General features: G+C 41.3%; 1 protein-coding gene across 4 annotated transcripts in view; it reads right to left on the bottom strand.

Annotated features, from left to right (window-relative positions):
- cabin1 (calcineurin binding protein 1) overlaps positions 1-10,885 on the bottom strand; it is a 179,306-nt gene extending 168,421 nt beyond the window's left edge. For all 4 annotated transcript variants that reach the window (XM_067412998.1, XM_067412999.1, XM_067413000.1 and 1 more), the window contains exons 1-9: positions 10,820-10,885; positions 9,713-9,757; positions 7,303-7,398; positions 6,774-6,887; positions 6,512-6,646; positions 4,337-4,517; positions 2,103-2,232; positions 1,856-2,005; positions 647-1,050 (exon numbers count right to left, since the gene is read on the bottom strand). In XM_067412998.1, coding sequence (XP_067269099.1) covers positions 647-1,050; positions 1,856-2,005; positions 2,103-2,232; positions 4,337-4,517; positions 6,512-6,646; positions 6,774-6,887; positions 7,303-7,398; positions 9,713-9,715 — 1,213 coding nt within the window. In that variant the 5' untranslated portion in view covers positions 9,716-9,757; positions 10,820-10,885. The remainder of the gene's footprint in view (positions 1-646; positions 1,051-1,855; positions 2,006-2,102; positions 2,233-4,336; positions 4,518-6,511; positions 6,647-6,773; positions 6,888-7,302; positions 7,399-9,712; positions 9,758-10,819) is intronic.
- Between the last annotated feature and the right edge of the window lie 4,147 nt (positions 10,886-15,032).

The raw sequence follows: 15,032 nt of genomic DNA, 5'->3' as shown, positions 1-15,032 counted from the left end.
TATTTACCCGGAACTTCAATTTTACCCTGGTTCCTGCGGTCTAAACACACGAAGTACCACCCAAAGTTCCTAGTTCCTGGGTAAAGTTCCTGTGGTGGAAACGGGGCTTATGTTGTTGTCACATTTGCCGGTTGTTTCGGGTCAGTTTGGGTAGAGCGCTGCCATCTAGCGGTGAACTTCGGAAAAGCAGCATATACCGAAATGTGCCAAATCATGATATCGTACCGTTTTAAATAAAATATATACCGGTATTTTTTCAGTACCGGTATATCGCGCATCCCTACTTCTGGTGTGCAAAGGCATAGAAAACGCACGCAACAGACACGCATATGCACACGCGCATATGTTCAGTTCGGCTAACTGTACGTAGTTTACTGTCTGCCAAGTTGATCATGTAATAAAGGTCTCATCGAGGAAAAACACACTGCATTTTTGTATTCATTGCATTTTTGAATTATAAAAGTTAAATAATTAATTTTATAATAAAAATATGAATGATTAATCGATAGTCGATCGTTAATTATCCCAACGATCGACTAAGAAAATGGAATCAAATGCCCATCCCTAGCTCAAAGCGTAACATTTCAGTAACAATTTGGTATCGTGGTCGGTACTTTTGACAACACTAGCATACATTCATACTCACCAGCAGTAGTACCCGTGGTAAGGGCAGCTTCCTCCGCTCCATAAGCAGGAGTGGTGGTGACTGTTGTTGTGCTGATCTCAATAATGCTCTGGCTCTGCGGTTCTCCAGCAGGAGTGATGGGCTCGGCCTGCGGCTGGACAAACAGCTCAGCAGACGGGGGCAGACTGGAGATGGGGCTGCTGGGAACAGGAGGAGGGGCAGGGGGGGCTTGAGGTACACTGATGATTACGGGAGGCTGAGGAGGGTCTGGAGCAGCAGGGGCAGGCGCTATGGGCATCTGCAGGAGGCTGTCTGGGTCACGGTACATTGACAAATCGATTCGGCGGCCAAAGTCAGGCCGTGGGACCAGGCAAGCGTTCTGGTGTTTGTACATGGCCAAGAAACTCTCCCCCACACTCTTCCACCTATATGGATAAGAATACATCAATCACATACACATTCTGAAAAATACTCTTCAGCAGGCCTTTTTGACTTAAATAAAGAAAAACATACATTTTAAAATAAGGCTAATAATGCTCATAAATCCTAAATCGTTTGTTGCAGACTCAAGGGACTTGTATCACTGGGATCCTTGAGTCAAGGTGAACAAACACAGATTTGATCCTGGATTTTGTGGAAAAAAACATTTTTGCAAACTAGTCCTAGGTTGATAGGACCAAACTGATGCAGAAATGCCAAAACATGTAAAGTGGGCGTGGTCACTTTTACTAAAATGGCTATAACTCTTAAAGGGAATGAGCTAATTTCACCAAACTCAGAACACCTGTGTGTGGTCATGTGAAAAAGGATGTGGTGACTATAGGGGTGTACGATATACATTGTCTGCAATAATATTGTAACTGTTGTTTTAACGATGTGCGATCTGACATTATCGAGTATATCCCTCACACACACCCAGAGAGTGTGTGTGCACGGATTCACTACATGATGTAGTCTTGAAGATTAGACTTGTGCGAGTGCACGCTTTCACTGCATGTGAGTTTATATTTTTATCATTTTAATATTTTTAAGAAATATCACAGGAAAAATCCAGATATCAGCATGATAACAAACGTGATTTTGATTTACTAAACTTTTACTGAACAAGAATTTAATATTTAGTGACTTAAATTTTAGACACCATATTGCCTATTTCGCACTATTTCGCCAATGAGAATAGTTCAAAACAAAGTCACAGCACTGTAATCGTTAACAGTGGCATGGACTCACGTGAAGTATTTGATGGGCTGAACCAGTTGCAGGTCAGCTACCGGGTGCCGTGTGAGTTTCGCCTGCCTCTGTCTCCTCAGTTCCAGCGCTTCCTCCACAATACTGTGGGCTTCATCCTCATCTACATCCACATACTGCACTGACACATCACTGGAGGCAAAACACACACAGACACACACTCAAAGAAGCTTCTTCAACAACAACAGGAAAAATCTTGGATGCCACATAAGTAGCAAAAGATGCATACAGTTTGGAGAACATCTTCATGGAGTCTCGTCTGAGGCAGGGCTGCTCTTCAAAGATCTTTTCTTTGAGCACTCGCCCCTTACTGTAGCATGTGTCCTTCTCCAGAGCCTTACAGATGTAGTACAAACAACCTGCGGGGACAAACAGACAAGAACATGAGCGAATGAGAAGACAATGATGAAAGTAGCTATCGGCAAAACTCACTGTAACACTTTAGGGACTAACTCTCTCTATTAACTAGTTGCTTATTAGCATGCATTTTATTAGGATATTGACAGTTCTATTAGTACTAATAAAGCACATATTAATGCCTTATTCTGCATGACCTTATTCTACATCCCTTAATTCTAACCAATACCTAAACTTAACCACTACCTCACTTTGAGTTTTTATTGAGACAAAACTCATAGTTAATAGTGATGTGTTCCCCAAACTGTGACCAATTTCACTAGATGGCTTAAATAGCTCAAATTGGAAATTAATAATACTTCTAAAATTATGATTTTGTAGAGAAGTGCATCTTTTTAAAAGTAGAGAAGCATGTACCATTACTTCATGGTAGGTGTGTATTGAAAGATTTATACATTATCTTTCATAATCAAGGTCAGGGGCGTTTGTAGGATTTTCATTTTAGGGGGGCTCAGCCCCCAGTGAGGGTAGGCCTGTAGAAAAAATGGTAACACTATTTAATTTAGGGTCCAAAACTGCTCTATTAACTAATAGTTTACAAACATGCATACCCAGAAGATATTGGCTGTTTATCATTACTTATACAGCAAATATTAATACCTTAATGCATGGCCATACTGTACATGCAATTATCATACCCAATGATGTAGGCAGGTTTAAAGATCCCAAATGTTAAGGTGGTTCGGGGGCATGCTCCCCTGAGAAAATTTTGATTTATATGATCTACATATGTGCATTTGAAGATGTTCTGAAGGCCAAAAAAATAGATAGCTTGAAAACCATGCCACTGGGCAGTAGATTATTTGTCGTTCTTATCTCCACATCTCTCTTTTTCTCTGTTTTTATCTTGCCCTGTCTCTTCCCCTCATAACGCTGAGCTTTGACTGATATTTTGTTCTGTTTTTGTCAGTGAATAAAGTAAACATATGATTTACATATTAACATTCTGATATTTATATGTTTCATGAATAACTTTCTTAGACACGTTAATTTACTGTTTATTAAATTTTTAAGTTTATTAAATTCCCAATATGAACACATTCATTACTAATGCCCAATACAGACTGAAAAAGCTGAGTTTTTTTATTTACTGAATGTTACAAAAAGAATGATATTAATTTACAATATATACACATTCATTATTAATCTCATGCCTAATCTGATGAAAATGGCTTTGTTAATATTTCTTGTACGTTAAGACCTATTACGAATCACATAGGCATATTTTCAGTTAAAAATGGCGAAATTAGACAAGTTTCATTTGCCTAAAATTGTTTTTCTTTTGTTTAACATTTCTGACTTTGAGCAGCAGCTGTCAAACATGAATGTTTAGCTTAGCAGCATATATTTATCTTACTTGACGTCGAGTTGCGCTGCTGAAGTTTGCGCTCAGCCTCAGCAGTTTCTGTGTGACCATAAAGCCCGCCTTCTCTGATTTGATTGGTTTTATCAAATATTTTGACATTGACGAGCGGTGACAGACCAATGACGCTCAGATTTACACACACTCATATACACACACACACACACATACCTCTGCTTCTGACGTGCACTGCGCTCTGCTCAGTCAGACAGAGCCGCTGCGGATTGGAGAGACTGACTAAAAAACGGGACGAAGTCGAAGCCTCCCGCCAGTTAATCACATATTTTTTAGGGGGGCTGAGGCTGAAGCCCCCCTAAAAAGGGCCTAACGACGCCCATAATCAAGGTTTAAATGGAAAGAAATGAACTGGATTTTTACTCCCAGAACTGTACTGTAATAACTATCAGGAAATAATGCAGTGTATTTTTCCTCACCTATATGGCCTTGGATACATAAGCAGAAAAGTAATTTCAAAGAAAGAGAAGTTGTTATAATTTGATTAAAGATTATATAAAAAATAACCACTGATGAATCATGAGTCCATTTGATTTCATATAGAAAAAAAATTATTAAAGCTGATGACTAGAATAGCTGTGAACTGATTCTAGAAGATATGAGTTTCTAAAATCAAAAGTGTTTTCTAACAGTGACGACGGGAATGACGCAGAGGTTTCTGGACTCACAGCTGTAGTCGCTGAGAGCGTAGAGGACCGTGATGAGACTGTCCAGGCAGGGCCAGTGGTCCGGGTTACACCGCAAGCCCACCTCAAAGGCATGACGGGCCAAAGGCATGCTGACCTTCCTCAGGGCCAACCTTCCCATTTTAAACCACATATTCACATCTGTGGAGTCCAGCATGACAGCCTGCAAGATAAAGAGACATGAGGAGTTAATGCCATGCTAACATCACATATACAGTGCCTTGCGAAAGTATTCAGTCTCTCGATGTGCAAAACTGATAGAGACATACCCCAAGCGACTTACAGCTGTAATCGCAGCAAAAGGTGACGCTACAGAGTATTAACTTAAGGGGGCCGAATAATTTTGCACGCCCAATTTTTCAGTTTTGATTTGTTAAAAAAGTTTGAAATATCCAATAAATTTCGTTCCACTTCATGATTGTGTCCCACTTGTTGTTGATTCTTCACAAAAAATTACAGTTTTATATCATTATGTTTGAAGCCTGAAATGTGGCAAAAGGTCGCAAAGTTCAAGGGGGCCGAATACTTTCGCAAGGCACTGTACAATATCATTCGGTAAGATTTGTTCATGTTTCTGAAGGAAGTGTCTTCTGCTCACCAAGGCTACATTTATTTGACCAAAATGCAGCAAAAACAGCAATGTTGAGAAATATTATTGCAATACTATTTGAATAGATTTAAAAATGTATATCCTGTGATCAAAGCTGAATTTATCACCATTACTCCAGTCTTCAGTGTCACATGATCCTTCACTAATCATTCGGACATGATGATTTGCTGCTCGAGAAACTGTTGAAAACAGTTGAGCTGCTTCATATTTTTTTGTGGAAACTCTTTTTACGATTCTTTGATGAAGAGAAAGCACGGCGTATGTGTAAAATATAAATATTTTGCAAATGTTTAAAGGCTTTACTCACACTTCTTAATGTGCCCCTGCCAAATGAAAGTATTTCATTCAAAAATAAATAAATGAATAAATTCACTGACCTCAAACTTTTGAATAGTAGTTTAGCTCTAGTAAACTGCTGAACAGACAGCAACACTTTCAAAATCCAGAAAGGCAGTAAAGACATCGTTTAAATAGTCCATGTGACTCCAGTGGTTCAACCTTAATATTATGAAGCAACGAGAATACTTTTTGTGTGCAAAAACAAACAAAATTAACGACTTTATTCAACAATTTTGTTCAAGCCTGTGCGAGTCTCCTACGCTGTTAACGCTGTAAAAAGTGTAGCTCGCGCATCCTGGTGCTCCCGTGTACAGCTAGTGTACGTCGATTAGAGGGCGACACAGGAGTAGATTTTCAAACCACTCCCACACAAAAAATCCCGTCCAATCCCAATCCCACAAAAAAAAATTCCCGTCCAGTCCCACAAAAAAAAATCCCATCCAATCCCACAAAAAAACTCCCGTCCAATCCCACTCCCACAAAAAAAATCCCGTCCAATCCCAATCCCACAAAAAAAATCCCGTCCAATCCCAATCCCACAAAAAAAATCCCGGCCAATCCCACTCCCACAAAAAAAAACCCATCCAATCCCAATCCCACAAAAAAACTCCCGTCCAATCCCAATCCCACAAAAAAAATTCCCGTCCAATCCCACTCCCACAAAAAAAATCCCATCCAATCCCAATCCCACAAAAAAAATCCCATCCAATCCCAATCCCACAAAAAAAAAACTGGGAGAAATCTCATCCCAATCCCAGAAGAATGACTCCAGTCCCCCACACTCCCGTGTTGTGTTTCTTGGCTGGAATCTGTCAGTTACAGTAGAAAATTCAGTACAGATCACACAGCATCCCCACTTCAAGTTAAATACAAATCCAAAATGTAGTTTTTGTTATTGTATTGAACCGAAAGCCAGTTTAAACAATGCACACACATTCAATTAAGGCTGAACCACTGGAGTCACATTGACTATTTTAACAATGTCTTTACTTCCTTTCTGGACCCTGAAAGTTGCAATGGCATTGCTGGCTATAGAGGGTCAGAGAGCGCTCCGATTTAATCAGAAATATCTTCATTTGTGTTCTGAAGATGAACGAAGGACTTATGGGTTTGGAATGACATGAGTGGGAGGAATTAATGACAGAATTTTCATTTTTTCTGTGAACTATCCCTTTAAACTTAAGGATTTGTTTAAAATGTGCATTTACTTGTACATAGAAGTCCATGGCAGTGTCTATATCATCTCTGAGCACAGCAAGACTGGCCAGGTTTTTATAGGTGGAGTACTTCAACATCAGCCCAGGATGCTTCAGCCCTACTTTCTCATCTTCAGATGCCACTGCCTGGTACAAGAGAAGAAAAAGTGTCTTCATAATTTAGTTATTCACTGCCTTTGAAAAATAAAAAACACTGGTGTCCAAATGAGCAAAAATGAACAATACTCTGATCTCGTGATAAGATGTGCTGTACCTCTTTGAGCAGTGGGGTCTTGAGGAGCTCATGGTAGGCTTTGGCAGAATCGTCAATCTTGTCATGTTTCTGCAGATCCAGAGCTTTATGATACAGTGCAAATGCTTCCGCCTCCTGCAATACAAATGAGAAGAGAAACGGTTACACTGGATTCAGACATTTCATTTTTTCGTAATCCTATAAAGCCTGCTGAATCATGTGATACTACATTTCTAAGGCCTCTAAATGATCAAAACTTTGCTGAAACCACGTTGTACATTATCTAGTACATGCCTTTTGTACAGTTTTAGCAACTAAAAGGCCTTTTAGTATTACTGTAATAACATTCCCCTTTAGCTCATGGTTCACGTGTCTTTGCTGTGAAATCTTTACTGATTTTTATGAAGTAAATATAGCAACTTTTATATTGTCAGTAATATTTCAAGATGAACACTTAGTGGACTGAAGTAACTTGGGTTTAATTGATTATCCAGACTTTTTTTTTTTTTTAAATCATGAATGAACTTTTGAAAGCATCTATCTGACTCACCTGGGCTTCCTTCGTTTGACCTGGCTTAGTGCTTCTGAAGGAGTCTTCATGCTCATCCGCAGCCTGAGACGCCGCATTCAGCGCAGCGATCCGGATCTGTGATCGGAAGATACACAAACTCAGTGAGCGAGCGAGCGAGCCAGTCAGTGAATGAGTCTGAGTCGGTGAGCGAGCGAACGAGCGAGCGTGTGTGTGTGTGTGTGTGTGTGTGTGTGTGTGTGTGTGTGTGAGTGAGTGAGTGAGTGAGTGAGTGAGTGAGTGAGTGAGTGAGTGAGTGAGTGAGTGAGTGAGTGAGTGAGTGAGTGAGTGAGTGAGTGAGTGAGTGAGTGAGTGAGTGAGTGAGTGAGTGAGTGAGTGAGTGAGAGAGTGAGAGAGTGAGTGAGTGAGTGAGTGAGTGAGTGAGTGAGTGAGTGAGTGAGTGAGTGGGTCAGTGAGTGGGTCAGTGAGTGGGTCAGTGAGTGAGTGGGTCAGTGAGTGAGTGAGTGGGTCGGTCAGTGAGTGAGTGAGTGAGTGAGTGAGTGGGTCAGTGAGTGAGTGGGTCAGTGAGTGAGTGAGTGAGTGGGTCAGTGAGTGAGTGGGTCAGTGAGTGAGTGGGTCAGTGAGTGAGTGGGTCAGTGAGTGAGTGGGTCAGTGAGTGAGTGGGTCAGTGAGTGAGTGAGTGAGTGAGTGAGTGAGTGAGTGAGTGAGTGAGTGAGTGGGTGAGTGGGTGAGTGAGTGGGTTAGTCAGTGAGTGAGTGAGTGAGTGGGTCAGTCAGTGAGTGAGTGAGTGAGTGGGTCAGTCAGTGAGTGAGTGAGTGAGTGGGTCAGTCAGTGAGTGAGTGAGTGAGTGGGTCAGTCAGTGAGTGAGTGAGTAAGTGGGTCAGTCAGTGAGTGAGTGAGTAAGTGGGTCAGTCAGTGAGTGAGTGAGTGGGTGAGTCAGTGAGTGAGTGAGTGAGTGGGTCAGTGAGTGAGTGAGTGAGTGGGTCAGTCAGTGAGTGAGTGAGTGGGTCAGTCAGTGAGTGAGTGGGTGGGTCAGTGAGTGGGTGGGTCAGTGAGTGGGTGGGTCAGTGAGTGGGTGGGTCAGTGAGTGGGTGGGTCAGTGAGTGGGTCAGTGAGTGGGTCAGTCAGTGAGTGAGTGAGTGAGTGAGTGAGTGAGTGAGTGAGTGAGTGAGTGAGTGAGTGAGTGAGTGAGTGAGTGAGTGAGTGGGTCAATCAGTGAGTGAGTGAGTGGGTCGGTCAGTGAGTGAGTGAGTGGGTCGGTCAGTGAGTGAGTGAGTGGGTGGGTCAGTGAGTGGGTCAGTCAGTGGGTCAGTCAGTGGGTCAGTCAGTGGGTCAGTGAGTGGGTCAGTGAGTGGGTCAGTGAGTGGGTCAGTCAGTGGGTCAGTCAGTGGGTCAGTCAGTGGGTCAGTCAGTGGGTCAGTCAGTGAGTGAGTGAGTGAGTGAGTGAGTGAGTGAGTGAGTGAGTGAGTGGGTCAGTGAGTGGATCAGTCAGTCCGGGTTTCAGTCAGTGGGTCGGTCAGTGAGTGGGTCAGTGGGTGGGTCAGTGGGTGGGTCAGTGGGTGGGTCAGTGAGTGGGTCAGTGAGTGGGTCAGTGAGTGGGTCAGTGAGTGGGTCAGTGAGTGGGTCAGTGGGTGGGCCACTGACTGGCTCGCTCGCCGACTCACTCACTGACCCACTCACTGACCCACAGTGAGTGGGTCAGTGAGTGAGTCGGCGAGCGAGCCAGTCAGTGGCCGAGTGAGTCGATGACTGTGTCAGTGAGTCGGTGAGTGAGTGAATGAATCAGTCAGTGTGCGTGTCAGTCAGCGGTGCAGCATTCCACTCCACTATTAGACACGAACTTTGTGTCTAGAACTTCCCTAAGCACTTCTCCTCGGGGGAATCCCCGCTGCCATTTTGAAGTGTGTTGCACTTCCTGAAGTGGACAAGTGAAGTTTATATGGACTCGATTTTTGACAGAGGGAGTGAGTCTAAATCATTTCAGGCAGCTTCATATAAATTTGTGGCACACAATACCACAATGCAACACGATTGTTACGTCATTGCATATCACGTTTAATTTACCCGCCCACAAACAACTATGATATTTTAAATATTTTTAAAAACATTTAAAACAACCCAAACACACCTATATACATATAGAATGTTGCATTAAACAATTTCATAAAGGAAAAATATAATAATAAACAGTCCATAGTGGATTCCTAGTGATCAAGGGCTTAGGACGTTCCAGTTCAGTCCATTGCAAATGTTTCAGCCAGTAGTGGACACTCTTGCGTCATTTCTTATGTTGCATATCCAAGTGAACGAGACAGAGGGAAGTTACTGAGTGAAGGGTATAATAAAAACAAACTGGAATGCAGCATGAGTGAGTGAGTCAGTCAGTGAGTGAGTGAACATATAGAGTGAGTGAACATATAGAGTGACTTACCATGTTTCTGATTTATTAAGATTCATTCACTCTGATCAACAGCATCTGTGGTGGTGCAACATTATAAAAAAATAATAAAAATTAAATTACAAGTGGATCAGGACCCAATATTACACAGCTATTAGCAAAAAAATTGAATCAATTAATGTCAGCAGTGCTTCTCACATAAAATATATAACATAAATTATTATATTGCATACTATACTAAAATAAAAAAGTACTGACATGTAATGTATAAGTGTACATCCCATCTCAACACATATGACATTATTCTTCATTGTCCCTTGAACCTCATTCAGAAAAAGGGCATTTTATATGATTTAATTTTCCGTAAAAGCATAAGGTCCAATGTGGCATCAAAAAGTAACCTTGCTGATGGTATTGAGACAATCTATATAACTTTCTTACGTGATTGTGGTTAGAAGTTTAGAAAATGTTAAGACTACAATAGCATTATACAAATTGACTGTAACTGCACCTGCTGGCACCATAAACACGTTTCTATTGGTTGTAATTTACACTTCATGCAAATAGTATGTACAACTATTCAAACATTGCATAGATACAATCTCTTTTGTCTTGCACTGCCTTTCCATAATTCACGTCATGCCTTTAGCACACGGTTGCCTCCAATAATGGGACAAGATATAAGACTTACAATGTTATGCTGTAGCATTAACTGCTGTGCTGTAGCACATGCTAAACTCTCAATAACACACATTGTTTTCGAAGGAGCATGCATCTTTCCCCTTCTATGACACTCTTTGTTCAGAATCAGAAAATATTTCACTGTTAGCTTGATAAACAAACAGAAGAACCTTAAGCAAATCCTTCACAAACTTCGTAAAAATCGAAAACAGTTGCTGTCGCATACATTTGTAGTATTATTGATATCTTAGCGCTGTCTCCATTTATAAACCCCATTCAATAACAACATGCTAACAATGCTAGCAGCAGAAGCACAGCTGACATTACAAGACTTCTACTTTTCTATTAAACGCAGAATGTCCCTAATATTTCAGGCATGCATGGTATTCAAGCAATGTGTTCAGCTGAAAGGTTGTGTTTTATGTTTGCATGTTTGTTGTTTTGATGGAGAGCTCTTACCAGCTGCACGCATGATCTGCTGCTCGGAGGACAGTCGCTGAAGTCAGTGTCGAGCGCTCCCATTGGACGAGAGTAAGTGCACGCGCGGTGCCACTGGATTTTGAATTCTAATTTTTAGCACTGAATTTTTTTATATCGAATTTTTAACACTGAATTTTATTTTGCATCTAAATCAGACTTTGAATTTTAAAAGCCATCGAATTTCTAGCTCTGTTTTTTTTTGACTATGACATTTTTTCAATGTTTTAAAAAAATTCAGTGTAAAAAGAAATTCAACGTCTCAAAAAATTCAGTGTAAAAAAATTCAACGTCTCAAAAGATTCAGTGTAAAATAATTCAACGTCTCAAAAAATTCAGTGTAAAATAATTCAACGTCTCAAAAAATTCAGTGTAAAAATATTCAGAGTCAACATCCGGGTAACCAAGGAGAAGCAATCGATCCCTGTATCAAATCATCCAACATCCAGCCAATCATTTACGCTCCATTGGTCATGAGTAAACTCACTGAAGCGCCATCGTGTGTGTTCTGAGCCATGCTGCTGAGCTCTGGAGCTCACCTGAAGTGAACTTCCCCGCCAGTGCCGTTTCTAGTCATAGGCAAACTAGGCGGTCGCCTAGGGCGCCAACAGCTGGGGGGCGTCAATGAGCCCCCGCCCCAACAAGATTTTTTAGTTATTTCATATATATTTTATTATTAATATTTCGTACTTTTTCTATTTCAAGGCATTATGATTAGTTGCGATTATTGGAGTGAAGTCGCCATGGTGATAGTGGAGCTGCTGTAATGAAATGAGATCATGTAGAGGGCGGCAGGGAACGTCGTCATCCGTGGCATTGTAACGCTTGTGTCCGAGTGAAAAATGCGGATAGCTCACTTAATGTAACTGTAGTGGATGCAAACACGGAGGCGATTAACATCAAACAGATCGCACTTTATTCCCCGCTGAACTCTCATCACAAACTCCCTTTCCATCCACAGCATTACTTAATAAAACAAAATAACTGTTAGCAACAGAAAACAGAAAATAATCCCCACATATGGGAGCTCAAGACTCAGTGCGCACATACACAAAATGCAGACTTCGTTTGCAGGGAGCGCTCGCAACTCTTAAAGGGGCCACACTATATTTCTACTCGTTACAGCGTGCTTTAGTTTCATCATCATGAAAAGGTCAAAGCCATCAGGGGCTCAGTATCGTAAAAAGAAAGCGAAATATACAGGTATAGCCTACTTATTGGTTACTTGTTCTCTACTAAGCTGGTCCCTCTATCATAATGGTGAGCAAAACATTACACTGAATATTAGTACTGGACGGACCACACGCCATGCTCATTTCAGGTGCAGAACATTATAGCAGTTAATTTGAATTATTTTTTTTTTTACATCAGAGATAGCTGTTTAGTGTAAATTGATTAAGTAGGCTAATACTGTCATAACCATGGGCGTCACTAGGCCCTTTTTTATGAACTTATGCATCAGCCCCCCCTAAAAAAATATGTGATTAACCTTTAAAACATGAAACTGGTGCAAGGCTTCGGCTACTGCTTCGTCCCGTCTTTTAGTCTTTGATTCACTGTGTTCTTCAATCCGCAGCGGCGCCGAGTGACATGGTTTTCAAGCTATTGTTATCTAATTTTTTGGCCTTCAGAACATCTTAAAATACACATATGTAGATCATAGAAATCAAATTTTTCTCGGGGGAGCATGCCCCCGAACCCCCCAACATCTGTGATCTCAGAGATAACCTAGCTACATTATTCGATTAATGCATGTACAATATGCCCATGAAATAAGGAAGTCATATTTACTTAATAAGTTGAAGTAAAAAAAAAAAAAGGGGGGGGGGGGTGCAACATATTGTAACAACCGGATATAATGGAGGCAGAGAACACTACACCAGGAGGGCAGTTTACAATCAATTGCTTTATTATTAGTTAAAACACAACACTTTATAAAACACGTTACCCCCCTTGTTATGGGTGCCGTCATAAGGGACGGGATCACGTCAGCAGGGAAGTCACTCGGGGGTTCCCCTTGTCGATTGCATCACAGTAGGCTTAAATTATTCTCTCCGGTTCAGCATCCTCCACAGTCCGGGTGCGGGTCAGATCACTTAGCAGGTAATTATGTGCCTTTAAAGAGCTCTCCTATCCAGCGCTTGAACCCCTAACTCTCTAACACATTTGCCCCCCACTAACTGACTATCTTCACCGCCGGAGACACTATTTGTCCCGAGCGGCCGTCTAGCGTTCCCCACAAATGAGAGCTCCTCGCACACGCAAATCACACCGTCCCTCTCGAGCGTCCCGCACCCATTCCATAAATAATCAGGGTTCACCCGCATCACCTGTGCACATTAATTACGAGTAGCTCATAAGTTAACCATAGCCACTCCCACAACCTACTACAATATCCCTGCGTCCCAATTCGCATACTATCCATCCTAAATAGTATACGAAAATAGAATTAGTATGTCCCAAATCGTAGTATGTTGAAAAGAGTATTCCAAAGATTCCCGGATGGTTTACTATTTCCGGTCCGAATTCACAGTATGGATCGATGGGCACTCTAACGGCTGATATTGCCCACAACCCATTGCGAGTTGGACGAGGATTCGATTAGAACTACAAACGCGGATAAAAAGCGTTAAAAAACTACAAACATGACGGATGTGCGAGTTCGATGGTTAAGTAGAGAAGTTTAGATAAAGGGGTTTGAGTGACCCTATCAATATTTAACCTGACAAAAATATATTTATTCAGTGTTGTCCACATTATATTTCACCTGCAGCAGCATTGTGAACTTTTGTAATGACATTTTTGGCCATTAACTTTTAAATGCATCATTATATTCAAACTGCAAACACATGAGGAGAGTCTCTGCATTAAAGACCCACAAATGGCAGATCAACGAGCGGCTACATTTCTCTCCGATACGGTAGGAGATTAATCTGAATGTGGAGGATTTGAACTGTGACGAATCTGACGATGATTGACAGGGCAGATAAACGGTGACGGGATGCACGTAACTAAGCGACAGAGTCCGTTAAAGATGGCGAAGTAGTATGTCCCGAAGCTTGCATACTTTTCTGCTACACACTCAAAAGTATATACTTTTTCTTCACAAAAAGAGTACATACTTTTAGGACGTAGTATAAGTAGGCGAATTGGGACGCAGCATATGAATCTCGCCTAGGGTAGAAACGGCCCTGTTCCCCGCCTTCCTGTTTCAGCATCACATGACCAATGGAGCGTAAATGATTGGCTGGATGTTGGATGATTTGATACAGGGATCGATTGCTTCTCCTTGGTTACCCGGATGTTGACTCTGAATATTTTTACACTGAATTTTTTGAGACGTTGAATTATTTTACACTGAATTTTTTGAGACGTTGAATTATTTTACACTGAATCTTTTGAGACGTTGAATTTTTTTACACTGAATTTTTTGAGACGTTGAATTTCTTTTTACACTGAATTTTTTTAAAACATTGAAAAAATGTCATAGTCAAAAAAAAAACAGAGCTAGAAATTCGATGGCTTTTAAAATTCAAAGTCTGATTTAGATGCAAAATAAAATTCAGTGTTAAAAATTCGATGTAAAAAAATTCAGTGCTAAAAATTAGAATTCAAAATCCAGTGGCACAGTTTTACTTCCATACGGGTCGTAGCTCAGTTTTCAATTTTCTCAAAACAGTTTATTAGTTATTTTGACAAACCGCTATTTGACTATAATTATTAATAATTGTGAATTACATCACATTTTAAACTTGTTAGCCACTGAGTCTCAAGCACTTTTTGAATTTGTGAGGCCTGAGTACACAGGAAAATGGGCAAGTGTAAGGATTTGAGTGAGTTTGACAAGGGCCAATTGTGTGTGATGGCTAGATGACTGGGTCAGAGCATCTCCAAAACTGCAGCTCTTGTGGGCTGTTCCCGGTCTGCAGTGGTCAGTATCACCACTTTTTTTATATATATATATAAAGAGCTCCAAGGAAGGAACAGTGGAGAACCGGCCACAGGGTCATGGGCGGCCAAGGCTCATTGATGCATGCGGGGAGCGAAGGCTGGCCCGTGTGGTCCGATCAAACAGACGAGCTACTGGAGCTCAAATTGCTCAAGAAGTTAATGCTGGTTCTGATAGAAAGGTGTCATACACAGAGCATCTCAGTTTGTTGCGTATGGGGCTGCATAGACCAGTCAGGGTGCCCAT

Source organism: Pseudorasbora parva, chromosome 13 (genome assembly GCF_024679245.1).
Source record: "Pseudorasbora parva isolate DD20220531a chromosome 13, ASM2467924v1, whole genome shotgun sequence".
Lineage (NCBI taxonomy): Eukaryota > Metazoa > Chordata > Actinopteri > Cypriniformes > Gobionidae > Pseudorasbora > Pseudorasbora parva.
This window is presented reverse-complemented; position numbering and strand designations above follow the sequence as displayed.